The 24,800-nt window shown below is 46.3% G+C and overlaps 1 protein-coding gene across 1 annotated transcript in view; it reads right to left on the bottom strand.

Annotated features, from left to right (window-relative positions):
* MDGA2 (MAM domain containing glycosylphosphatidylinositol anchor 2) overlaps positions 1–24,800 on the bottom strand; it is a 400,733-nt gene that overhangs the window by 213,769 nt on the left and 162,164 nt on the right. Inside the window, exon 3 of the mRNA XM_064461194.1 lies at positions 14,495–14,669. Within this exon, the coding sequence (XP_064317264.1) occupies positions 14,495–14,669 (175 nt within the window). The remainder of the gene's footprint in view (positions 1–14,494; positions 14,670–24,800) is intronic.

Genomic DNA, 24,800 nt, shown 5'->3' with positions numbered 1-24,800 from the left:
TAACCATTTTATCTCCATCCCTCTTAGTAAGCTTTGCCTTCCCTGCGGAGCAGCACAGACACCGTACTCCACTCCCAACGGGATCAGAAATAGCTGAACATGGCAACAGGACATCAAATACAAACAGCCCCACGCTATGTGCGCAGGCTTTTTTTGCGCAACCCCGGGGTCAGCGTTAGGTGTTCACAATAAATGTCATTGCTCAGAAGCATCCAAGGCAGCGTTTGGATTAGCAGCCCTCAGGGGGGTTGGACTAGATGACCTCTAAAGGTCCCTTCCACCCTAAACCATTCTATGATTCTATGAAATCTCTATACCAACCTACATTGTTTGAGGTTTGCATTTTCAACCGTGTGTTTCTACCAGGAAACAAGGAATGCAAATGGTTTGTGTTATAAAAATAGACGTACAGACCTGAGCACGCTGCCTAAATGATGCCCTTATTTTGGACGACAAGGTCTTATGTCAGTGTGCTTAGCGTGACTTTCCACCAAGCACCCTGAAGTGGGACACTTTCAGAGAACGAGCCTAACCCAGCACAGACGCAGGGAAGGTGAAGGCAACCACACGGGGCAAAACAACACCCTCCTTTTCTCTTTGGGATTCAGCTCAGACACACCCCGCAGGGATAGGATGTGGTGCCTGGGGCAGCAGCCAGCCCTCAGACCATGGCTCGGGGTCGTTTCCCAGTATTCCCAGTTCAAGTTCCCAACCGGTCTTAGAAATACAAGTTTTTATGATCAGTAAGTCACAGCAAAGCTGCTTGGCAAGGCATAAAAAGTAGTGACAAGGACTAAAATGCAGTTTAGGAGATGGATACATACAGTTTCAGGGTCTTCTGTACGGCTGGAGGGTTCAGGGGTTTCCACGGAGAGCTGAAAATCAGATGTGCAGTTATGGAAGTTAAATAAAATAAACCAAAATTTAAAAAAAAAAATTAAAAAATAATAATAAAAAAAGGAAAGCCAAAAAGGAAAGCCAACCAGCAGTTCCCCTTCCTTGCAGCCTACCAGAGGTGCTCTGTGCTGTGCTGTTGAGGCATCTGGGGTGCAGGCTGGAATGACCTTGTCTCCCAGAAGGAGAATCCAGCTCCTCGCTCCACCCCAATCACCCCCTGCACACATGGAACTCCTCTCCAGCCCCAGCAGACCTTTCTGAGCTGAATTAAACCAAGAAAGCTTCATTCTGATTGAAAAACGTACCACAAACCAGGAATTTTGCAGCTCATGAAGGCCACAAAGCATTTTATCATTCCGGTTCAATTCTGAACGTACGAGTATTTTGTTGGCATTTTAAAAGTATTAAGTACAATCTTTCATCAGTACGAACATCATCAGCTTTTTTTTCTTTTTTTTTTTTCTCTTGCTTGTACAAAGATTTTCATTGTAGAAAATAAAAATGCAAGCTAGCGAGGAACCGATAACATTTAACGGGTACTGCAAAGCTATTTAATCCAGTCTGAATAGTGTGGCTGCTGGGGGCGTAAAAGGTCTTGAAATTACGGTAAGCGCTCCACATTCGCGTGAATATTTTATGGAACAACTACCTCACTCATTCCCCAACACCCGGCTACATCCTTCCTTACTCTTCCGCACTGTTGACATGGACCACCGTGGCGAATAACGTCCACGTGCACCGTGCCACGCTTCGCTTAACCTTCCTAAGCACACTTAACTCTCAGCTCCTCGCTACGGAGGTCAGGAATCTATTTTTCACTGCCAGGATAAGCAGCAGAGGTGCGGGCGCGATTTCTACCACTACTACCGACAAAAACAAGCACCAGCACCGAGGGTGGCCTCAGAGACGCCACCAGCACCCCGCGCACAAGACTCTCAGGGAAGGTGCAGGCGCAGCCATGAATACCTCCGCAGCCCCTGAATTCCCAGCTCTGCTGTTATCTGCAAAACAAGAATGCTGTTTGAAGTTGTCCCAGTCCGAAATCCACTGCCAGGCACCTGCCGTACACTTTCTCGTCTTAGTCAAATCATTAGATCAAGACTCCCAGGCATTCGATACCCAATTTCCAAATTAAGGAAACAAGATAAGAAGAATTAGAACATCAAACCTGCAGGGAAACAGTACAGCTCTGATATCAGAGACTCACGAAATACGTTCACACCCTTTAGGCTTCCGCATTTGTTAGGAACGATTTGGTTCAACTCCGGTGGCTTCCACACAAAGACCTTGTCTCACAGCAACCCCGTGGGAGCGGAACCCCACGGCAGAGCGCCCGCGCTGCCCTCCCGCACACCTCAGCTGAGACCACCAGCGTGTTACCACAGAACACGTCGCTCCCCCGTCCAAGGGAAGCAGAAACCTCGGTACTCTGGTGTGTAACTACTGTATAAAAAGCAGGCATAAGCCAGGTGCAGTGCAGCGAAAAGAAGTCTCTAATCTTCAGAAAAAAAATTATTTTCCGTCAAAAAAAACACAGGACAAGAAGTTACAGAAGACTTCCTGAAATACACACATGCGCTGAAATTTAAGAGAGGAGGGAGAAGGAAGAGGAGGGAGGGAGGGAGGGAGGGAGGAGGAAGAGGAGGGAGGGAGGGAGGGAGGGGGAAGAGGAGGGAGGGAGGGAGGGAGGGAGGGAGGGAGGGGGAAGAGGAGGGAGGGAGGGAGGAGGAAGAGGGAGGAGGAAGAGGAGGGAGGAGGAAGAGGAGGGAGGGGGAAGAGGAGGGAGGGGGAAGAGGAGGGGGGGAAGAGGAGGGAGGGAGGAAGAGGAGGGAGGGAGGGAGGGGGAAGAGGAGGGAGGGAGGGAGGGGGAAGAGGAGGGAGGGAGGGAGGGGAGGGAGGAAGAGGAGGGAGGGAGGGAGGGAGGGAGGGAGGGAGGGAGGGAGGAAGGGAGGGAGGGAGGGAGGGAGGGAAGGAGGGAGGGAGGGAGGGAGGGAGGGAGGGAGGGAGGGAGGGAGGGAGGGAGGGAGGGAGGGAGGGAGGGAGGAGGAAGAGGGAGGGAGGAGGGAGGGAGGGAGGAGGGAGAGGAGGGAGGGAGGGAGGAGGAAGAGGAGGGAGGGAGGGAGGGAGGGAGGGAGGGAGGGAGGGAGGGGGAAGAGGAGGGAGGGAGGAAGAGGAGGGAGGGAGGGGGAAGAGGAGGGAGGGAGGAAGAGGAGGGAGGGAGGGAGGGAGGGAGGGAGGGAGGGAGGGAGGGAGGGAGGGAGGGAGGGAGGGAGGGAGGGAGGGAGGGAGGGAGGGAGGGAGGGAGGGAGGGAGGAGGAAGAGGAGGGAGGGAGGGAGGGAGGGAGGGAGGGAGGGAGGGAGGGAGGGAGGGAGGGAGGGAGGAGGAAGAGGAGGGAGGGAGGGAGGGAGGGAGGGAGGGAGGGAGGGAGGAGGAAGAGGAGGGAGGGAGGGAGGGAGGAGGAAGAGGAGGGAGGGAGGGAGGGAGGAGGAAGAGGAGGGAGGGAGGGAGGGAGGAGGAAGAGGAGGGAGGGAGGGAGGGAGAAGAATAAAGCCAAAGAAAACTCTTTACAAAAGGCATTTCTGCTTGTACACCTGAGGCAGGCAAACCTCTTCTTGGATAATAAAGGGTAGCTCACTGAGTTTTCATTGCCCCCTGAAATTCTGCAACACCTCCGCCTCTGTCTGGGCACTTCTCCGTACCCTCGTGGATGATGTGCACATGCATAGCAGGAAGCTAATTTCAGCCAAATACTGCTAAGCAGCCCCTGATCTATTCATGAGATACCACCATCTGCCCTTCAGCTTCCCAAATGCATCCTCCGCTGCAATCTTGTACCTCCTCGGGCAATAATTAGGCAGGATAATTCTCTGTGATCCAACCGTCCAGCCAAAGGATGCGTCAGAAAGACAGCGAAGGATAAGCAGATTCTCCCAGGCACAAGTAATGGCCAACGTGATGATAGGGAGAGGAAATTTACCCCATTTACATTCCATTTAAGGACAGACACAATTTCCTCGAGATGTTTACCTGAGGCTCTGTTGCTCCAGCCGTTGCACAAATTCTCAGACAAGGGCTTGAGTCCGCGGCCACCAGCCGGCACCGGCTCTAAACCTCCTTCGGCAGCACCGCGTGTCGGTTGTTTTCCTCCTCCTACGCTTTCTCCCTGTGCTCCCAGTAAAGCTGCAGCTGTGTGGTGGCCAACCTGCACGAGGTGCCTGTAGTACCCCTGCGCATCCCTGGCTGCTGCTGCTTCGGTGACCCCAGACACTACGCACACCACCTTTTTCTCCGAGCAGAAGAGAGTTTCAAAGCGGTGCCAGAAACAAAGACCGATGGATCAGCAAATAGTGGGTAGCAAGTCTGGGCGTTGGTACATCTGACCGTAGCTTCAGCAGTTGCTTCTAGCTCACGGGGGCTGCTGACCACACAGAAGTCGCGCCGTGGCTACGGCCCAGCGATGGAGCAAAGGCTGTCTCTGCTCGTTGCTGAAGGACAGGAGCGATACTACTCCAGGTGAGTCGTAGGGACACAACCACAACAGACCTACCAGCGACCAGGCACCCGGGAAGCCACGATAATACGGCTTAGCAGCAATCTATCCACACTAATATCCAGCTTTCTGCAGCGCCTCCGATAACCTCAGAGACAAGCCTCACGCGTGCAAGTGTGGCCTCTCTAAAGCAGCTGCGGGCACTCCTCTGCCCACAGCAACTTACTTTCCAGACACATTTGCAGCTCCAAAACCCTTACGCGTGGTGTGGACTGAACCCAAATCCTTGTGTTTCTATAAATTAGGAAAGGAACTGGGGTCTGATGAAGACACTCCCGTCGTCGGAGACCCCAGCTGCTGCGAGTCTTGTGCCGATCCAGTGCAGACCCAAGCCGCGGCGCTCCCCGGAGCCGCCCACCCCAGCCCGGCTACCCTCTCCCACCGCCGGGCTGCATGCTGCGGAGGGATGGTCCTCCCCCAGTAAACACCAGGCGCATCCCTTTTCAGAGACTTTAAAGTTGTGATGTACAAATTTGACCTCGGAGAGGGAATAATCAGAAAGCCACAAATTAAGTTTGTATTTCTCTCATGTTGAAAGATTACAGTCATCAATACTGGAAAGCCTTTAAATGCTTTCCCCATCTGCATAATATCTCATTTCAAAGTGTCGTCTTTTATTGTCTCATGCAAAAAATGTGATGAAAGATGAATATATTTGCTTTCCTTATATGCCAATGCTTATGTTATTGCTTTATATTAATTTTCCTCTTTTGTTTTTTAAGTTCGCATTCATTGTTTCTGGTCTTTCATCCAACCATGTGAATGAGGATTTAAGCATGTCACTAGGCTTCTAATAAATGAAAGGCCAAAAAAGATGATCAAATACCATATCAATGGATATTAGTAGATACCAGGAGATGGAAATTAAAAATGTCACTGCAATAAGAACGCATGATTCACTGCAGCCAGTACAAGGCAAGCGCGAGCCAAAGAGGCAGCACAGAAAATAATGAAGTGGCTGAACTATATTTTCAATCCCTGAATTATATCTTAATTGCTGTGGCCAGGAGACAGATACAAACATCTGCAGAGAAGCATGTAGAAAATATGTGCCATAAATGCACGGGATGAAGGTGCCACCCAAGCCCAGGCAGGAAACAGCCCAGCTGCAAATCTCGATGGGGCTGAACAGGTGCGTGTCTGCAACCAGGTCCTTGCACCAGCCCCGCTCCCGTCCTGGAAAGCACAGAGCCCCGTAGCTCAGTACCAAGCAGCTTTCTGAGCGCACTCAGAAGGTGCCAAAGCACCAGCTTCGCATCAGATTTTCTCCTTGTGAGCCCCAGAGTAAAAAAGGATTAAGCTGCTACTCAGGTGTTATAGTCAGACTAATATTATGAGTCTAATAGATACATCTATGTTATTCAGGGGAAAAAAATTAAAGCAATACTATAGTGGTCAGGACAAAGGTTCAGCTCACACATATGCATCGCTCACCCCCGCACAGGCATTCTAGCAGCAATGGTAACACCCAACACTGAAGAACTGGATGCTGCCATGCCTATACTTTAAAATCTAGAGGTTATTTAGGATGGACAAAGCTGAGTGAGTGGGGGTTTTGAAAGGGATTTAATGCTCTTGTGCAATGGAAACTGGAAATCATGCTGAAGGACTGAAACATGGCGGCGACCTAAGGAGGTACTTTAAGACTCACCAGAAAGCACCATCTTGAATACTTGCTTTTATCACCAATGTTGTATGCATAAAGAGATAGCTCCTTGCTATAAATCCTCCCTGTCAACTTATGCATTAATTGCTTCAGTAGAATTAGTATAAAGAGCTCATTTTTAAATATATTTCCATATAAAATTCCCCAATCTCTCTCCTTCCCAGGGTCAGGCAGACTCGGCCACGTACTAGAGTTGCAGGGAGAGGGAATCGGAGGGCAGCCTTCTTATCATTCAAGAAGAGCACACAATTATCTCATCCAGACAGAAATAGCACTCCGAGAGAAAGCATCACCTCCTCCTCATCCCAGCAATTTAAACCCAGCTTCTCAGGACTGCGATGAACTGGGGAAGGCTGAGAAGGACACGGAGCAATGTGAGGAGCAGCTGGCAGTTTCAGCCAATTCCCTTCCCCATTCCCAGTATTGTACCTTCCTTATCACTTCTATCTGCTCTGTATAAGCAAGCACATCATGCTAGCTGTGCGCATCGATGCCTGTGTGCCATTTATGACGAGATAAAGCCGTGGCTTCCCGGCAGGCACATTCAAGCCCTATGGCACGGCACCGCAGCAGAAGTTGGAGCACGATGAGAGCCCATCCGCAGTGGCCCAGCGGAGCAATTCTTGGCAGTTAAATAATTCTCGACATTGCATTTGATTCTGCATTCTAGCAGTAGGATTTGTGCAGCGGGCAGAAAATTAGGGGTGAATTTGGACTGCCGGGTGTGGGGATGGAGCAGTATGACTGCCGTTAACACTAACGACAGGGATGGAGAGCAACACAACTTAGTCCCCCTGCACAGCACTCAGCATTTCCCTGCAATGTCCTTTTCCAGATTGATAAGGGAAATTAGCGTCACGATCCCTGAATTACAGACCCCGCGTTCCCTCTGAATAACACCTCTCTTGCAGGCTCGTGATTGCACATGCTACTAGGAGACACGCTCGAATGCTGAAGAAGATGAGCGGTTTGGTATTTTTGTCATTTGACATGTATTACCAGCAGCATTTCGTGTCATCCCAAGCCAGGAAAGCTGTGATGCTCCTCGTTTGCTACGCTAACCTGTTAACACTGAACATGTTTCAGTCAATCCCACATCGTGAATGTTGCAGCTGCGAGGTCCCATCCCTCCTGATTCCAGGGATGAGTTTAAAACCACGGGAGGTGTTCTGTTAAACAAAGTCTCCTGCCTGAGACAGGAATTGATGAAGTCTTTAATGCGTGACACTGATGAAAAGGGTATTCTTCAGAATAAAATGATCCCCGATATTAAGGGCATCAAGACTGGGCTTGGAACTGAGACCAAAGCTAGACCTTGCTGTGATCTCTTCCTCACGGACATCACCAAATCAGGATATAATCCTGAGCACTCTCAGGCCTTGCTAACACTGGTTCTCAAGCTTCCTGATGACGTTCACAGCCAGCCCAGCAGCTGTCGACCACACAACCTTCCTTGCGGCAATGGAGACGATGGGCAGCAAAAGTTGTTGCAGCCGCACGCCACGAGACCCCTCAGAGAAGCAGAAACCATACAAGTAACCCATAAAAAAAACTGAAATGAGAGATTTGAACCTGGAAGTGAGAGAGTTAGGGAAACCTCACAGGTGGTGAGCAGAGACCCAAGTCAACTACGACCCCCACAGGTATTACACATAATATACACACACATCAACGAGTATTGAGGAGGATTAACCAGGGTCCCGCAGGAGCCTTTCCCTGCCTGTGATTGGTGTTACCAGAGGACTGGCCCTGGTACAGGGCATATTCCCACCATAGGATAAACTGTGCACTGCAAATAAACTGCGTCAGGCTGCCCTGGCCTCCCCCTTGCTGTAATGCTATTGCAATGCAAAAGCAGCCTAAACCCGGTCACACAGAAGCAGCTGATGGTGGATGGACTCAATGTGTGTCATGTGAACAGGGTACCCTACGGTGGGTCTAACCAACCTTGCGTTTCTGGAAATAGAGCCTCAAGCAAAGATGTAAGTGGATCTCTGAGCAACAGGAATGGTTGTTTCCCCTAAAACCCCAGATCAACCTCTTAATCCTGGAATTACAGATTTTCTCAAAAAGCAGCGTTTTCCCCACAATGTATGCCTCATATACCACTCAATAAAATTTTAACGTGTCTGTGCACTATATTTGTTTGATAAACATTTTTCACCCTGACTACCAAATTAGTTTCAGAAATCTTTACACATAAACCTGACCTTTCATTCCACCTTCTTTTACTGAAGCTGTGTAGCCTGCCTTTGTGATAAGTCTCTGTGAAGCAAGAGGAATACGAAAATACATTTTCAGTGAAGAAATTGGTACTTTTTTTTTTTGGTAAAAATCTGGTAAATTGTCCTTTGGGAACAAGCAGAAAAAAATTCTTGTAGGAAGTCTACTTCTTTAAATAAAAATACTTAATCTATACGATATGTTTTCTTCCTTATAAAAGGAGAAAGTGCCTCCGTAAGTCAAGGAGAAATTTTCCTAGGAGTCAAGTACAAAAGCTTGTTCTTCAAAGAGGAAAGATGCGATGTACTTTAAAGAGATACTTCCAGAGAAAGAAGAAAAAGAGTTCGAGTCTAGGATGAATACAGCCTGGATACAGGAGGCAGTTGCTTCTCCTGGTGGCTGAACAAGAATGGAAACCTCCGTCCTGAGAAGACGTTGCCAAGGGGACCGAGTGCGGTTGTTTCAATCCGAAGTGAGAGACGAGGATCTTCAGCCAAAGCCGGGAGAGCAAAAAGCTATTTTCTTAGGCACATGAAGGAAGGACAGAAATTTGTCTTATAAAGGAGGGACTGTTAGCAGTCTACTTACCGCAGTGCTATCCCCACAGAAAGCAAAAAGGAGACCTAAAAGAAACTTAGCAAAGGAAACCAAGAAGGTGACTTGCAAAGTGTTGGAAGGAGGCCCTGTGCCTGCCCAGGAACAGGCACGGGCTCCTCTCTCTTCCCAAGCGTGGCTGTGGATGAAGTGAGAACTTAGATTGGAGATTAGGGAAAACGTCTTCCCTGCCAGAGGGGTCAGGCCCTGGCACAGGCTGCCCAGAGAGGGGGGGGAGTCACCGTCCCTGGGGGGGTTCAAAAACCATGTAGACGTGGCACTTGGGGCCATGGTTTAGGAGGCCTGGGGCTGTTGGGTTGGGGGTTGGCCTTGATGATCCTCAAGGTCTTTTCCAACCTTAATGATTCTATGAACTTTCGCAACACTGAAATCACCTTTTTTTTTCTTTCCCCTTTTCTACATTCAAATATTTTGCTGCTAGACCAAAAGGGACTGCTATTTTTTGAAGGTTTGACTTAGATCTGCATATGTTAAAGGAACAGAAGACACCGTAGCCTAGTTTAGCATTAACCCTGACAACTTTAAATAAAATAGGTATGGTACCACACGGTCACCTGCAGAAGCGTCAAGAAAATTCCCTCTCCTCCTTGACGCATCATTAAAAACAGCATCACAACTAAAAGCAGTTTGATGGGAATGCTGGACCTGAAGGACTTTCCTTGAGCTCTCCGAGGTTTAGACGTCTAGCAGCATGTCTGACACCAACCAAGTAAAACCAGCCCCCCAGGATTAACGGTCACGTGCCCGACTGTGAACGGTGTGAACTACTCATTCTTCACAAGGCACTTTTCCCCTTCAGCAGAGGATTTACCCCCCTGACTGTTTTCAAAATGATTGCATGTGTTTAGTTTAACTCCTTAGCTGTGTTCCTTAACCACAAACATAGTTATAAAATGTTTGGGGTGTTGTTTAACTTCTTAGAGCAGAAAAAAATACTATGCCCTCAAGCAGCATAAAATTCAGGCTAATAGCCAGATAGTTTTTAGAAAGTGGTTCATCAGAATTACAGGGTACAAGAAAATAATATCAAGTAACCTTTAGACCCGTATGGAACCTGCAGAGATGAAGGGGTAAGATACATCTATGAACACTAATATTATTTACTTCCAAATACTGAATGAAGCTTCCATCTGGATCCTGCTATGCAATGTGTGAACTGAGACCCAACACCCCCCCTTCGCAGTTGGTCCCAAGCAGAAACAAGCACTGTGTGAGAGACAGGGAAGGACATTTTCACAGGAGTGCAGTTCACTCTTTCATTTCCCGACCACACCATGGGCACGACCCAACGCACACCGGTCAGGCCAGGCACCAGCCACTGGTGCCCTACCACGGGCAGGTTTCTGTAAGCGCTCTGCAGCCAGCATCGCACCGCACACGTTCAACCCAGCCAACCCAAGGGTTTTAGTTTAGATCTTCTCTACACATTACGCATCAGGTACCTCTAGAACACCTAGGACCAAGCAGGTCAGAAGATTTGGAGTCACCTGAGATCATGGGAAACTGATAATGATATTTTGATACTTCTTTAATGGGCATGTGCAGATCCATGCAAAGCGTCTGGCAACTCCTGGTGGAGCTGTCATAGAATGGTTTGGGTTGGAAGGGACCTTTAGAACCCCCAGCCATGAGCAGGGACATCTTCAGCTAGATCAGGTCGCTCAGAGCCCCGTCCAGCCTGGCCTTGGATGTTTCCAGGGATGGGGCATCGACCACCTCTCTGGGCAACCTGGGCCAGGGTTTCACCACCCTCATTGTAAAATTTTTTCCTTATATCCAGTCTAAATCTACCCTCCTTTAGATTAAAGCCATCACCCCTTGTCCTGTCACAGGAGGCCTTGCTAAAGAGGTTGCCCCCATCCTTCCTATAGTCCCCCTTTAAGCCCTGGGAGGCCGCAATAAGGTCTCCCCGCAGCCTTCTCTTCCCCAGGCTGAGCAACCCCAGCTCTCCCAGCCCGGCCTCGCAGCAGGGGGGCTCCAGCCCTCGGAGCATTTCTGTAGCCCTGCAAAAACAAACCTAAAAGCATTTTCAAGACCTCAGAAAGCCTGTAAAAATAGTGTTATCGCTCCTCTTCCCACACACAGACCTCACTCAGGCTCTGTCGCCACTTATATCTGTATAATTATTTATTGCAGTAGAAGCAAATGTGGCTCCAAGTGTTGCTGAATGCCAGAGCTAACTGGAAAATTTAATACAGGAAATTATTGAAGAGTGAGATTTCCCACCCAAATGTTGATATTAAAATTCCCCAAGCAGCCAGCAGGTCAATAATGGAGATGAGTGAGGAAACAAAGATTTTCTATGGATTTTTTTCAACAATTCATTTTCAAGCTATGCAGATATAGTGCCTTTTCAAATTTTAAATTAGAGGCTGAAGACTTAAATTAGCCCTTAGGAAGAACTCTTGATCTAAAACTAACGTGGAACACAACTGCAATGCTTTCTCTCTTCAGCTTTACAAGCCAAGATACTTCCAAAATTATTTTTAACCCATACAGTCTTTAAAAAATATAAACTTTTTACTTGTTTCCTTAAACAAGTTTGACGGTTTCATTAAAAAAAATAAAAACATTTGTTTCTTGCTCTAATTATAAAGTTTTGCTTCCAAAAGGGAATATAATCTGGTTTCCACAGGTTTGTCTTTGGCAGTTACCTAAATCTGTATGAAAAAACTGTATTCCTCTAGGTAATTTTACCAAATATCTGTTGACTAAAAAAAAAAACAAAACAAAAAAACCCCAACAAGTTTTCATAGAAAATGTTGGCTAAGTACTCATTAACCTTACGGTTTGTTTTGGGGTCTCTGAGACAAAACATCTCATGGACAATTATTCAAGAAAACACACCCACCCCCAATATTCCTGCTGAGTAGTGCACAGAGTTCACAGAATCCCAGAATCCCAGGTTAGAAGGGGCCTCAGGGATCATGTAGCCCAACCCTTCTAGGAAGAGCCCAGCCTAGACAAGACGGCCCAGCACCCTGTCCAGCCAACTCTTGAAGGTGTCCAACGTGGCCGAGCCAACCCCTCCCCAGGGGAGATTATTCCAACGGTGACTGTCCTCACTGTGAAAAATGTCCCTCTGGTGTCCCATCGGAATCTCCCTAAGAGCAACTTGTGTCCATCCCCCTTGTCCTCTCCATGGGACTCCGTGTAAAAAGGGAGTCTCCACCTTCTTTGTAGCTGCCCCTTAAGTACTGGGGATAGTTCTTGACATGGCACAGACAGCATAGATCTATAAAGTCAGTATTCAACAAACAAAAAAATCAAACCAGAAAAATTCAACTAAAAAAACCCACAAAATTATTTTAAGCTACTTGGAAATTTCGATAGAAACATTTCCATTTCCAATACTTTGAGCTTTTCTGTCACATACAGGGTTTTTTCCTCCTATCTTTTTCAGAGTGAGATCCAATCTTCGCTGACACCTGAAGCTTACCACAGCAGTACTGTCTGCCTGCAAATATTTGATCATTAAGAGATGAAAATACTCAGAGAAATATCATTCTGTATACGATGGGAAATCACCTAGGATTTAATCACAGCTGGAACCTGAAGTTTGTCATGTTCCAGAAAGACATCATCTGTATTTGAGGTATATTAAGAAACAGCATAGGATGTACAAACCAAAATGAAACCCATAATAAATCCCAGATAGCAAATCCAAAACCACATATTTATGGCTAAACAAAACATGATACAAGGAAGAAGACACATTCCAGAAGGAAGTCTCAACGAAATTCAAGAAAAATCTAAATTTCAAAACAATCTTTCTCAACTCTTCCTGGTCAGAGCACGTAGCACCCGTCTTGAAACGGCTTGTCTTGCCACCATCGATTTCACAGCCATGCCTAAAATCAAGAATTAAGGAAAATCTAATACATGGGGGCTGGGGTAAGAGATAAGTGCTTTAACGGCATCCAGAAGAGGACACTTCAATGGTTGTTCTTGAGGGTTTTATTGATCAGCTCCTCGGGGCTGACCTACAAAATGCTTTCAGCAGCCGTGTGTACGTGGAGGACTCGGGCTCGCCGGGGCAGCCCGAGCCCCTGCACGACCGGAGTGCTGGGACCCCGACCTGCACCCCCGTTCCCCGAACGCTGCCTGGACCGGGCGTCCTGCTCGCCCCCACACCAACCTCGGGCCAGCCCCGTTACAAACACGGGATGCTGGTAACTTCTTTGTGTGGCGAGCCTATATGCAGTCACTAGGGTTTGCCTGTTCACTTGTTGGACTCCAACATGGTAATGAGCAATTAACTCCTGATTCAGTTATTATTCATCAAGGATTTACAAATTCGGCGTTGGCGTGTTATAGCCCGTTAAGCACATCACGAAGCCAAGTGCACACACTAGGCAAGAAAACCCCCAAAAGGCAGCTGCCCCCCTTGCCCAAATTCCCTCACTAACTCGCACAAGTTGTCACCACCTGGGTCTCTGAACTTACGCACATCTTGAGATTCATCTGACAGAGAAAGGGTACGTTTTGGGAAACACAAGCCCAACGTTTGTAGAGCCATAAGACAGTCTTTTTGAAGGACTCAGGAGACAAAAGGGTTAACTCTGAGCTCCAGCCATTTGCTTAACTACATATGTGGCATATAAACATATTTGTTTACAGGACACTATTTGCATTAGAAGAGTCTCCGAATGTATATTGCAAAGACTTTCTATCTTTGGAGCATTTCAAACAGATTTTGAGTGGTTTTTTTTTCCTTAATTTGAAGTGTGCACAAAACCACAGCAGTTTGAGGCACTCGGGTCTTCTCACTTGCCAACAGCTGAGTCTGCTCACATACGTACAGAGTCAGACGCAAAGTTTACCATTAAACCTACAGCAATAAACCAGCTGATCACAAGCGAGAGCCGTGCTTCGCCCGCTCCCTGACGCTGGAGTCTGTGCAAGTCAGACTGGACTTTTTTTATATCTTTTAACTCCATTTTGTGCATTTATCGGGTGTGACATTTTCAATTGTTCCCTCTTTTTCCATCAGCTCTGGTGACCAGTTGCATTGCAATCCCAATACTTCCTATTTTTCATTGCCCAACACTTCAAGTGAAGCTTTTAAACTGTGTATCACAGGAATATGGAGAGATTGCCATTAAAAAAAAAAAAAGCAACATTTTTCAGCAGCAATTAAAACAAAATAGCAAAAAAAGGTCTGTACTTGGCCCTGCATCTGTTTTGAGGACAAGCACAGCCAAAAGTACAAGAGATTAAGGGCTGTGCTACGTACTAGAGCTTCACCCTATGCAAGCTGCAGACAAATCCTCCTCTGATATCTAGGCAGGCTGAGTTGTACCGGAGCTTCAGCTTTCTTACCGAAGTATTGTGGTTTTGTTTAAAGCTATTTCCATATGCGAGCAGCCCCGCCTGACTTCACTGGGAGCAGCCCCAAGTCTTCTGATGGTAAATGTTCCTAAAAGCAGCAGAATCTGCCCTAAAGTCCTGTTTAAAACCGGGCTTCGCAAAGAGCTTTGTAACACCAGATATTGTAAGTTAATAAAAAGCAGAGTAGGGACTTCCCAAGTGGTTTACTTACAGTACACATCCACTCTTATGGACTTTATGGCTGGCGAACCCAAGCCGTTCTCAGCCTTGCAGTAGTAGCGTCCTCCCTGGTGTCGCTGGATGTTGGATATCCTCAGGGTTTCGTTGAAGACACTCGAGTCTTGAAATCTGTCAGAGGCACTTCCTGCTGTTTTGGTCCACCTGATCTGAGCAAGCACCAAAAAAGATTGTTACTTTAAGTGTGTAAAAGCGAGCAGAGTACAGAGCTCTTCACTGAACCGACGACCGCGTGTGCGGCGGCCAGGATTCTGCGTTGGAGGACTCGGGGAACTTCTCCAGAAAACTGAAGAGCTCACGCTTACAATTAAACACTTCATCCAAGAGCCCCTGAATAGTAATCTTGCATTTATCACCCTCTCCTAGAAATAGATTACTTTTGATGGAAACACCCCACAAAAAATAAATGCCACTACAGAGATACGGAGAACAACTCAAGCCACCACCAGCAACACACAGCTGGAACAGCTGCAGAAATATTCCCTGTGAATGGCAACGAGCAAAGCTCGCCAGAAAAGGCAGCTGTACTCCCGGACTGACCATGGAAAGTTTTCACTGAAATCATATTCGTGAAAGATGAGGGCAGACTGGAAAGCACCTTCAAAACAACTAATGGATTATCTCTTATCAGCAATAATATCCAATTTTAAGGAGTCCAATGATCGATGCTTGAAACCACAACAAACTACTAACATCTATTTTTTCAACTACTTTGGTTTTTTATGTGTCTTCTATGGCAGATACAGATTCCTTCACTCTGGTAATTATTTTCCACAAATGAAGACTTTTTCAAGGGAACTTTTTAACTCCAAACCCATAAAAACGCCAGTCGCAGCCCACTACAACCAACAGCTGCACAGAGGTGGGTACGCACATTGCTAACACGCATGCTCGATGGCCCTCGCCCTCGCCTGCATGACTCAGTGGCCTAAGCTATCTCATAAAATGCAGCAGACCTCCAGAGACTCCCCAGGTACCTCCTTCCTCTTTCAGTTCACACTAATTCAATGACCAGGACAAGCAACGTTCAGTTCCAGACCCAAACTGCTTTTATAAATGGAGGTGTTTCTTGCCTATAGAGGACACAAGAGGGACATTTGCATAAAGAGGCATTTACGTCTCTTCTGAAGCTTCTCAAAGCTGTCTGTTCTCAACTGCATCCACTAATTCTATGCCAGGATGAAGACCAAAAGTTCTGTAGTCGTTGAGATTAACACAAGACAACAAATATTTGGCTCTTAGATCCCAGGCTACGGTCCCTAAAGATTGTCCAAAGGTAGTCAAGTGAAGCCATGATTTGAAGAACAACATTTAGACCCTGATGTCTTGGGACCTGTTAAGCAGGCTGTCTACAAGCATCCTTGAGCCGGTATTGGCTTGGTTCGGACAAGGTGTTGCAGCCTTGGCAGCTCAGGCAGCACACTCCTGCCGCCAGCAGCGAGTGCCTGCCTCCGCGCCCAGCCAAGCCTGAGCTGGACACGCTGTGCTTCCAGCCCTCTCCTGCATGAAGGAAGGTCCCGTGGCTGAGCAGGGTGGTTCTTGGTAGATGCCAAGGTGTCCCTAGGAGTTGCCTTGGCTGGAGGGAGATCATTCTCCCAGGGTGCAGAGACACTACTTCATGGGTTCCACCATTCCCAGTCCTGACCCAGAACTGGGGTCCGGATCCCAAGAGCACAAGGTGGGCAGGGGCCAGCCTTCTGCTCATCGGGAACTCCTCCTGGACAGGAGGTGTCTTCTACAAAAGGCATTAAACTGAAAAATTCATGACCAGCTGGAGCCCGTGTAAATTCTCCTCCCCTTGAAATGAGAGCAGGCTTGGGCTTCAGAGGCTGAAATTACAGCAAACAATACTTCAAAAACATTTTCACCTCTTTCTGGCTTGTTAAATTCATAAGCCCAACTGACTTTGCCCTCTTGCCAGGTGACCCGCATAACTCTCACACGGTTCTGCGGCTCACTCCACATCTACAACATTCGGTCTGCATGTGAGAGAGACGTTATTAGCACTGCTATATTTACCAGACTCAATCTGTCTGTACTTCTATTCTAAACTCTTGGCTCCGGGGCTTTTTAAATCATCCATATAAATGTGCCGCAGGATAATTTTGGAACGCGCACTCAGCTTCTGCATGCTGCAGAATACAATTTCACCATATACATTTCAAATGCTTGAGAAGTACTTTAAAACAGTGTTTAAGATGCTCACCGAATCTCTCGCGTGTTTTATTTCCCTTTACATAATCAGAACTGTAAAAACAGCTGATTTTTAACTGGAAAAATATTAATAGCACGACTTCCCTCTCCCACAAGAAGTTTCCAGTGGGAGACAGTCTGCCCTGTCAAAAGAATGAATAACTTAATATGCTATAAGTAGTATCAACATCTACGTAACTGGTAACATTACATAACTTATACAAAAAAATATAGCTACGTTTATTTAGGTACTGTCTGAAAGTTTTCTCTTTTTTATGAATGCAAAAGCCTCCCTCCTCCATTGCATCTTAACGTTGATGTATCTACCTTCTCCTTATTATAAGGAATTTTAACAGGACGCTGTTTGGATGTCAACAAAAGCAGACTTTTCAGCTTTAAAAACTATACATATGCACGTATGCTTTAGAGGAGAGAGGAGCAATTTTAACAAATTAACTAATTTTGTACTGTACATAGAGATCCCTGAAGAATAAGAGGAATAGTGTCAACTAGATTCCCTCTCAAAAGATATCCCCTTCAGGAATGTCACTGGTCTGATTTAGCTTCAGTTCATTATTTACCTTAGCTTTAACTCAACATACACACAAAAACATGCTGATCAATATTGCTTTGTAATTTATTGAACGCACTGTGAAGAAAGATGACTCCTGAGCACTGTGCTAATGCAGTCATCAAAAAAACTGGGCACAAGAAAGCCAGATAACCGAGGCTGACAACCTCTTCAGAGAGGTCCTTGGCGATTTCGCCCACCGCAAGCTCCAATCCATGCTTTGGGGTGGCCTCTAATGACTTTTAGGAGACTGAGACCATCAAATCCATCCTTCGGATGGAGCATCTCACGGCTCTAGTGTCCAGGCCCTCATCGCTGCTTAACGCAGTGACCTTCAGAGCAACTGCTGCCACCTCACTGACATAATCCCATTTTCAAGGTGGGAAGTGGTGGCAAAGGGGGGCCACGGGCTCGTGGGACATTGTGGCAGGTATCAGCCCCAAACCCCAAAGCAGCATCCACGCTGTTTTATGGCAGAGGATTCAGAAAACCTCTGGATTAGCAGCTTTTAAACAAACAAAGGGCATTAGATTGTATATTCAGATACTCCGTTATTTTCACATGACTCGGCACAAAACAACTGCTCACCCAGGCGCATTTTATCGGTGTTTGCTGTTCATAATCTGCTCGTCTGTTTGGAGCCTCCCGGTTCCTAGCGCAGAAGCAGCACTGCGTGCTCTGCGTGTCTACTCGGATTGTGTGGATAAGGTGGGAATCAAATACATCCTGTCCCACCGAGGAGTCAAAGCCGTTCTTGCTTGTAAGTCAAAGTTTCGATTAAAGTTACATCCGCACGTCACGGCATACACAAATCGGAGTAATAAACGTTAATCCATCACGCAGATACGCGATCGCTGGCGCCTAAGGACGCGGCGTTCCAAAGCACTCACTGTTACTCCGATGCACATTTGGGAATCCCACCCATGTACTGTCCCTGCTCTCCCATATGGTTATGGTGTTTGTTTATTTATAAAGTCTTTTCTTTTTTTCTTTCCTTTTCTTTTCTTCTTGCAAAACACGTAGAAGTAAAAAAATTATTTATGAACAATTCAATTAAAAACTATTCAACTTTTAAACATTAGTAAGTTATGACCCATCCAGCCATATCATGACCTATGTAGTACTTGTCTGATTTGTATAAGCCCATGAGTTCTCTAGCCATCAATATCTTTGACAGTATTTTATTGATTTAAGCAGATGCCCTGAGACACACAGACATATTTCACCCTAGAGCTTCAGTTTTCTCAATGAGCTTTCCTGCAACTTCGGGACTTAAATTCATAGACTTTAAATTTTTAGGCTAAAAATACAGATTTAAAAAAACAAACCAAACCTCCGAGAATGTTTTACGTAACTTTTCTCAGCTTCAAAGTAGTACTGATGCCCAAAAAGAAAGCAGAATAAGAAAAATGCTTAATTTTGACATTTTAAAACCAAAACACTTCTGTTTTAAACACTGCCTTGGTCAAAGACAAGAAACATTAACATAGCTTTAGTCTGAATACAAAACATTTTGCTTTGTTCAAAACAATAACCACCATTGCCCCAAGAAAAACCCCAAACCACACCAAAAAAATACCGCAACATTTTGCAGTGGAACCTTTTCTTCCTTCCATGGAAACGGTTGGTGGAAAATGAGGTTTTGACAATCTTTTTCTTATACCACAACACCAAAATCTGCCTAACGCAGCAACTGCAAGCAAATGCGTTCCTTAAAGCACACCCAGTGCCCGCACTGGGGCTCGGTGCTGCATCTCACTGCCGTTGATTGCGGTTGCTGCCCTCTGACATCGCTCAGAAATCAAGGATGAGGAGAACCTCCCGATCACTGTTATAATCCCCAAATCCCTGCCACAGATTAAAGTCGTCCTTTGTCTGCAAACAGCTGTAAAAGAGGTTTGTGCAGAACTTCATTGGGATGTGCTGGAACATGTCGTCATTCCTAAAGACGTCAGAGCCTTTGGAAAAAGCCATCTTAAGCACAGCTACCGCCCCTCCTCCAAAAAAAAAAGGAAAATAACCCCTTCAATTTATTTTCCCATGAGGTTATTTTTGTCCTCAGGGAAGCAATGGCTGGGGCAGCAGCTACTGAAGGCAAGAAGCACTCGCTGCTTTCACGATAAACACCAAGGATATGCTACACAAAAGACCCTTTTTTGGGCCAGGAAAGACAAAGTGACTTCTGCTCCTTTAGTTAAGGAAACTATCTGAAGCGGTTTTGAGCGTATGCATCTCCCCTGACCTCTTCCTTCCCTACAGCGGGGGTGTAACCACACTGCAGACCTCGATGCCCTGTGGGGTACACCCCGGCTCGTTTTAAATGGGCCAGCCTGGGGTCTAGCAACAGCCCTGTGGACATCTCCATATGCTGCTCTGCCAGACAGCGAACCAAAAAGAAAAAAAGACAACCCCCAAAAAAACCAAAAGTCTAAAAAAACCCCTATAAGACATTCAAAAAAGAGAGAAGCAAACAAAAAATCCAGGAGAGCACATTGCACCCAAGTTTTCATTGCCTGACACCAGGAGAGAGCATTCACACCTATATGCAATTAGACAAGTAGAACATGCTTTGACCCAAAATAGCCTTTTTTTTCCAATGAGCTCCCCCTTCCCTTCCCGCAAGAAGGTCTCGGAACCAAGTGATTGCAAGGCAGATGTCAGCCACCACTGCAGGGACAGGTTTTGTACCAGCCGTACACAAGCACAGGTTCACAGCAGAGACAAGGTTGTTCAACTCCAGGGTTTCTGCTCAGAACTTCTCAATGTCCTCGGCACAAAGACCATCACGGGCGACTCCAACAGCTCCTCGTTGGAACGGGTGCCCTCTCACTTGGGTCCAGGCAAACGCTTCTGCAGGGCCTTTTGGTGACTCAGGGGATAGACATATCAAATGTACCCCTCCAAAGGTTTCTAAATATCCTTCCCCTGGTCACCTGAAATAAGTGACAGCTATTCCTGTACCGTGCCCACGAGTTACAGCACCGATCCCAAACACCACCGCTCTGCAGGACACGTCTAGTCTAGGAAACCTCCCACGTGTTCAACAGGGCATCCTTACCATATGTGAAAGGAAAGCATTTACGTGTCTAAATTACAGGATTAGTTACATATAGTTAAATAAAATGGGGGGGGGGGGGGGGGGGATGTTGCATCTTGATTTCTAGCAAACCAGGGGCAGCATGATGCAGCACGCCCGATGAGACAGAGGGTACCAAACGGCTGTCGTTATTGGAACAGATATTGCTGCAGGCTATCAATATGCAACAGTGGTATGAAAAATTCTCATCCTATTTATTTCGTATGATACCACCTGAAACACTGGGCTCAAACATTGCTTCAGGTAAAAGTACTGTTCATTGTCCAAAAATTCTTACGTGGAATATTAGAGTGGAAAAGCAGCCAACGCAAAGCAAGCCCTGCTTACTGTCAGAAGTGATGATCCCCTGCCTTGGGCAGGGCTAGAAAGCTGTTATCAGCGCAAAACAAATGATGAACTGGAGAGTCTTTGGTTTCCAAATTTATTTCTTCGAGTTTGTGGTAGCCAAGACACAGTCACCTACAAACACTGGGTTTCATTGCTCCGTACCTGAACTCCTCAAGCCTCACAGGAACATGGGGGAGAAAAATGAGCACGGTCCCCAGGCCAGGCATGCGACAGATGCTGTTGCCTTTACGGGAAACCTCGCGTGCTTATGTGCTAATGCTTCAGTAGGCTGACATGCAAAAAGCACAATTTTTTACTCATCTAACTAAAAGCAGCCTGTGACAGTAACTGTTAACATGCAGGACATGATCAGTTCTGATTCAGTGCCAGAGATCACACAGAAATTGTTATTTTCCAGCTTGATTGCTATAACACAGAGGGGGAAAAAAAAGACTTCCTTTTATTCACTAACAGAGGAAAAAATTGTGGTTATTAATTACAGAGAAAATCAGCATTAAAGCCACAAAGTTACGAGCAATCAGCTCCTACAGAAGAACTTTAGTGCTTTGTTCACAGTTCGCTTTAGCCCAAAACATACCAGTCAGCATCGCTGGCGCTGGACTCTTTGGATGAAGACCGCAGTCTTGCGGCTCCAGAATGATAAGTTGCAGTAAGTCAAAGGCTCAAGAAGCATAGCTGAGGGCCTCGACACCTGCCAGTGTGAGAAAAACTATACCTAAGCTGACTATTCCTTCACTTCTCAACGCCCTGCGTTTGTGCAAGTCAGGTGATTCCTATTTTATCCCTAAAATCCACGTTCCCCAAGAGCTACTCAAACCCCACCGGTGTAACTTAGCACCCCAAAGCCAGGGGTTCTGCGAGCACTGACCCCCCGTGCGCACAAAGGACCCACCCCACGGGTACGCTGGGCAAAACGCGGCTCCTCCCAACAGCACAGCAGCTCCAACCCCTCGCTGCGCCGGGAAACTGTCATAGCGATCACGTGAAACGTCGTCGCATCCCCCCACCACCTCAGGCCAAGCAACTTGATCGTCACCTACAGCGTTGATCAGCTATTGCTGCTAAAGAAAACAGCAGGTTTGGATTCCACTTTTAAGTCTGAAGACAGAAAACAGGCTAATACGTAGCAACGGGATATATATGTGTGTGTTATTTTTAAGCAGTCCAAATTTGGTTTAATTCCTATTAGCACTAATAGAAATCTCCCAGATGCGAAGGAACAGAACAGCCACCCAAAAAACCACCAAATCTGGCATCAAATCCAAGTTCTACCTTTGCCACACGTTTCCTCTCAGAGCTGGCGTTGATTTATGTACCATAAATGCTGCAGAGGCGTTTGTAGAGCTTTAACGCCCCGCAGCTCAGTGCTCGTGAACTGATGGAGCAGGGTCCAGCTCAGATGTGGCGCCAGGCAGCAGATACGGGGATGGGGTAGTCCAGGCCTGCGTGGTGGAGTTAGGAAAGGACAGGATGTGCTTTAGGTAAGGACAGGCCCCAAACAAAGAATATACCTCTCTTTTTTGGGTCTTTCAGGTTATTTGTCCATTTCACTTTCACTTCCTCAATGAAAACTACATTTTTAAACACAATTTTCTCCCGTGCTATGATTTCAAGGCAGCAAAGATTCTTAAATTTAAAAGGCTCGTGTCTCTGTCCCACCCAGATGCGTACGCGCTGTCATCAAAATCCATGAAAATTAGGCGTCGCACAGGTCTGAGTCGTCTGAACGCTGCGAACTAAGAATTTGGCTTTGAAGGATTTCTTACGCTCAAAGGCTGAAAACCTAAAGATTAACTGGATCTAAGTGAAGAAATTTTAAGTGATCACTGAACAATTTAAGAGGAAATTAATGCGTGGATCCTGAAGAAAATAATATTGCAATCATTAGGTAAATTGGTAAAATAACCCTGCTTTAGATCCTTCCTGTAGCTGAATCAGCCTGTGCTTCTTTATGAAAAGGTAGTGTCTGGGGAAGCATCCATACATACTTTCTAAAAATATCTTTGAGTAACCTGCTAAATGATTAATTGCCGCAATTTATCCTAGTTTGACTATAATGTTTTTCCTTATGACTTTAAGATGTTTCACTGCTTCAAAAAAAATTAGCACTTTTATACTGAATAATCAATATACATTTTACTAGAAATATCTCACTGAAGGACGGAGGATTTTTTTCATTCCGCACGTCAGGAAAATACCTTCTCTAGCATTAACTGGGAAGGACTGAGTTCAATGAATTTCACAGAGCCTTGTTTCTGCTGAGGTCAGTATCATTTTAAAATTGTCAATAGCTGCAGGACTTACAAGGGTCTCGAATGTTTATGCCCTCCTGATGGGAAATCATTTACTGTCCATCAACTAAATTATTCAATGAGTTTCAAGAAATGATCCAAACATCTCTGAATGGCGTGCATTTTTCTCTCAGCTTTTTTATTTAGCAGCATTAATTTGCTTTAAAATGAAATACAACACTTCACCTTCGTAATAAAGAACAGAATCTAAGGGCAGATTGAGGCAGATGTAGCACCGTTTGAATTCCTAGTTATTAATATTATGGTGGCCTTCCAACTTCGGTATACCATGTTAAACCACCAGAATCAAACACATCCCCGTAACTTAAATGCATGGAAATTCACGTACTATAGTTCTTAAGTGGTTTAAAGGCGAATAAATACAAGATACTGTGTAACTTTTAGCTACTGCCACTAGCACAGAACTGAGCTTGGTGATGAGACCATCAGAGAACTCTGAAATTCACATCTAGACTTTTATTTCCCCTGTGGGCCAACCTAAATCACAGTAGTTTTTTTCCCCCATTGACAGAATTAAGTTGCTATTGTTGCCACAGGTACAGTAAATGAACTAAAATCCTTACAGTTTTCAAAAAGAAAGGCCGGTATAATCAAAGTCACGCGAGTTACAAGAGCAGTGCTAGGGTAAGAGCGCAGATAACCTGGAGGCCAGTCACTGGAAGAGCTGGAAAGAAGAGAACTGGGTCCACGGACAAGGTATTTCCAGTGATGTTCTGCAAAGGTTAGGAAATCGCCAATCTGTGCGCTTCTCAGAAGCTGCAATTGCTAAAAAGGACTGGGAACGGGGAGGTGGTAGCGCAGCATTAGCTGTGCTCCATGCCAGTCCCACCACTGCTCCGAGCTACAGGCGAGCCAAAAAGCTGAGAGGTGTTTTGGTTGTATAAAGCAGAAAATAATCAGTTTTATATTGTCTCTACCTGAAGCTTCTACAATTGCCCTTGGAATAAAGTCTAAGGCGACAGTCCCACTTTGAGGGTTATACCCCAGGAAGATGTTGAAGAACTGGCAAGCGGATAGAGAAAAGCCACAGTACTCGTTAACATAATGGGAACATGCTCAAGAGTGCAACGATAAGCTCAGCAAATTTGCAGTATCAAATGAAAAATCAGGGAAAAGCAATCAACATCTTTAAAACATACATGAGGGACTGAAATTCAATAGCAGATCAATTTTCAACATAACAGGCAAAGTTAAGGCAGTAATAAAATGGATTAGAAATCACTTTCCATTTGCTCGGCTTAAGATATTTATGCAAAACATCTTCTATCCAAGTCATCTCTTTAAATCAAAGTCAGCAGAGCCAAAGGACTTTACCAGGAGTGCTGGGGGTATGAAATCTCCTCCTCGTGCTCACCACCAGCAACCAGCTCTACAGGCCAAACCATCACCTGGTGCTGGGTCTCCATCACCCAGCACTTCTGCATGACTGCAACCGATGCACTGTCCTCACGGTGTCTGAAGACATAAAAACCCAGCCTTACCCGAAAAATAACTCTTACTAGCCCAGTTTGACTAGCAAAGTGCCTCACACGGCTGCTGGTCTGCCCTGCACCACCTTTCAGAGCCCATTTTCACCCAAATTTGGTACAGGCACGCAGCCAGCCCCGGAGCGGTGCCTCCCCCACCTCCCAGCGCCCAGCGGCGATGCCTTCATCCAGTTTGGAGACGGGGAGGTGGGAGGGTGCTAGGGGAGGACGGAGCTCTCGGAAGCTGCTGCTCAACCACAGCACAAGCAGCAGCGGGAAACCAGAAGCCATCA

Source organism: Phalacrocorax carbo, chromosome 9 (assembly GCF_963921805.1).
Source record: "Phalacrocorax carbo chromosome 9, bPhaCar2.1, whole genome shotgun sequence".
Lineage (NCBI taxonomy): Eukaryota > Metazoa > Chordata > Aves > Suliformes > Phalacrocoracidae > Phalacrocorax > Phalacrocorax carbo.
The sequence above is the reverse complement of the archived record's forward strand: the minus strand, read 5'-3'. Positions and strand labels throughout refer to the sequence as shown.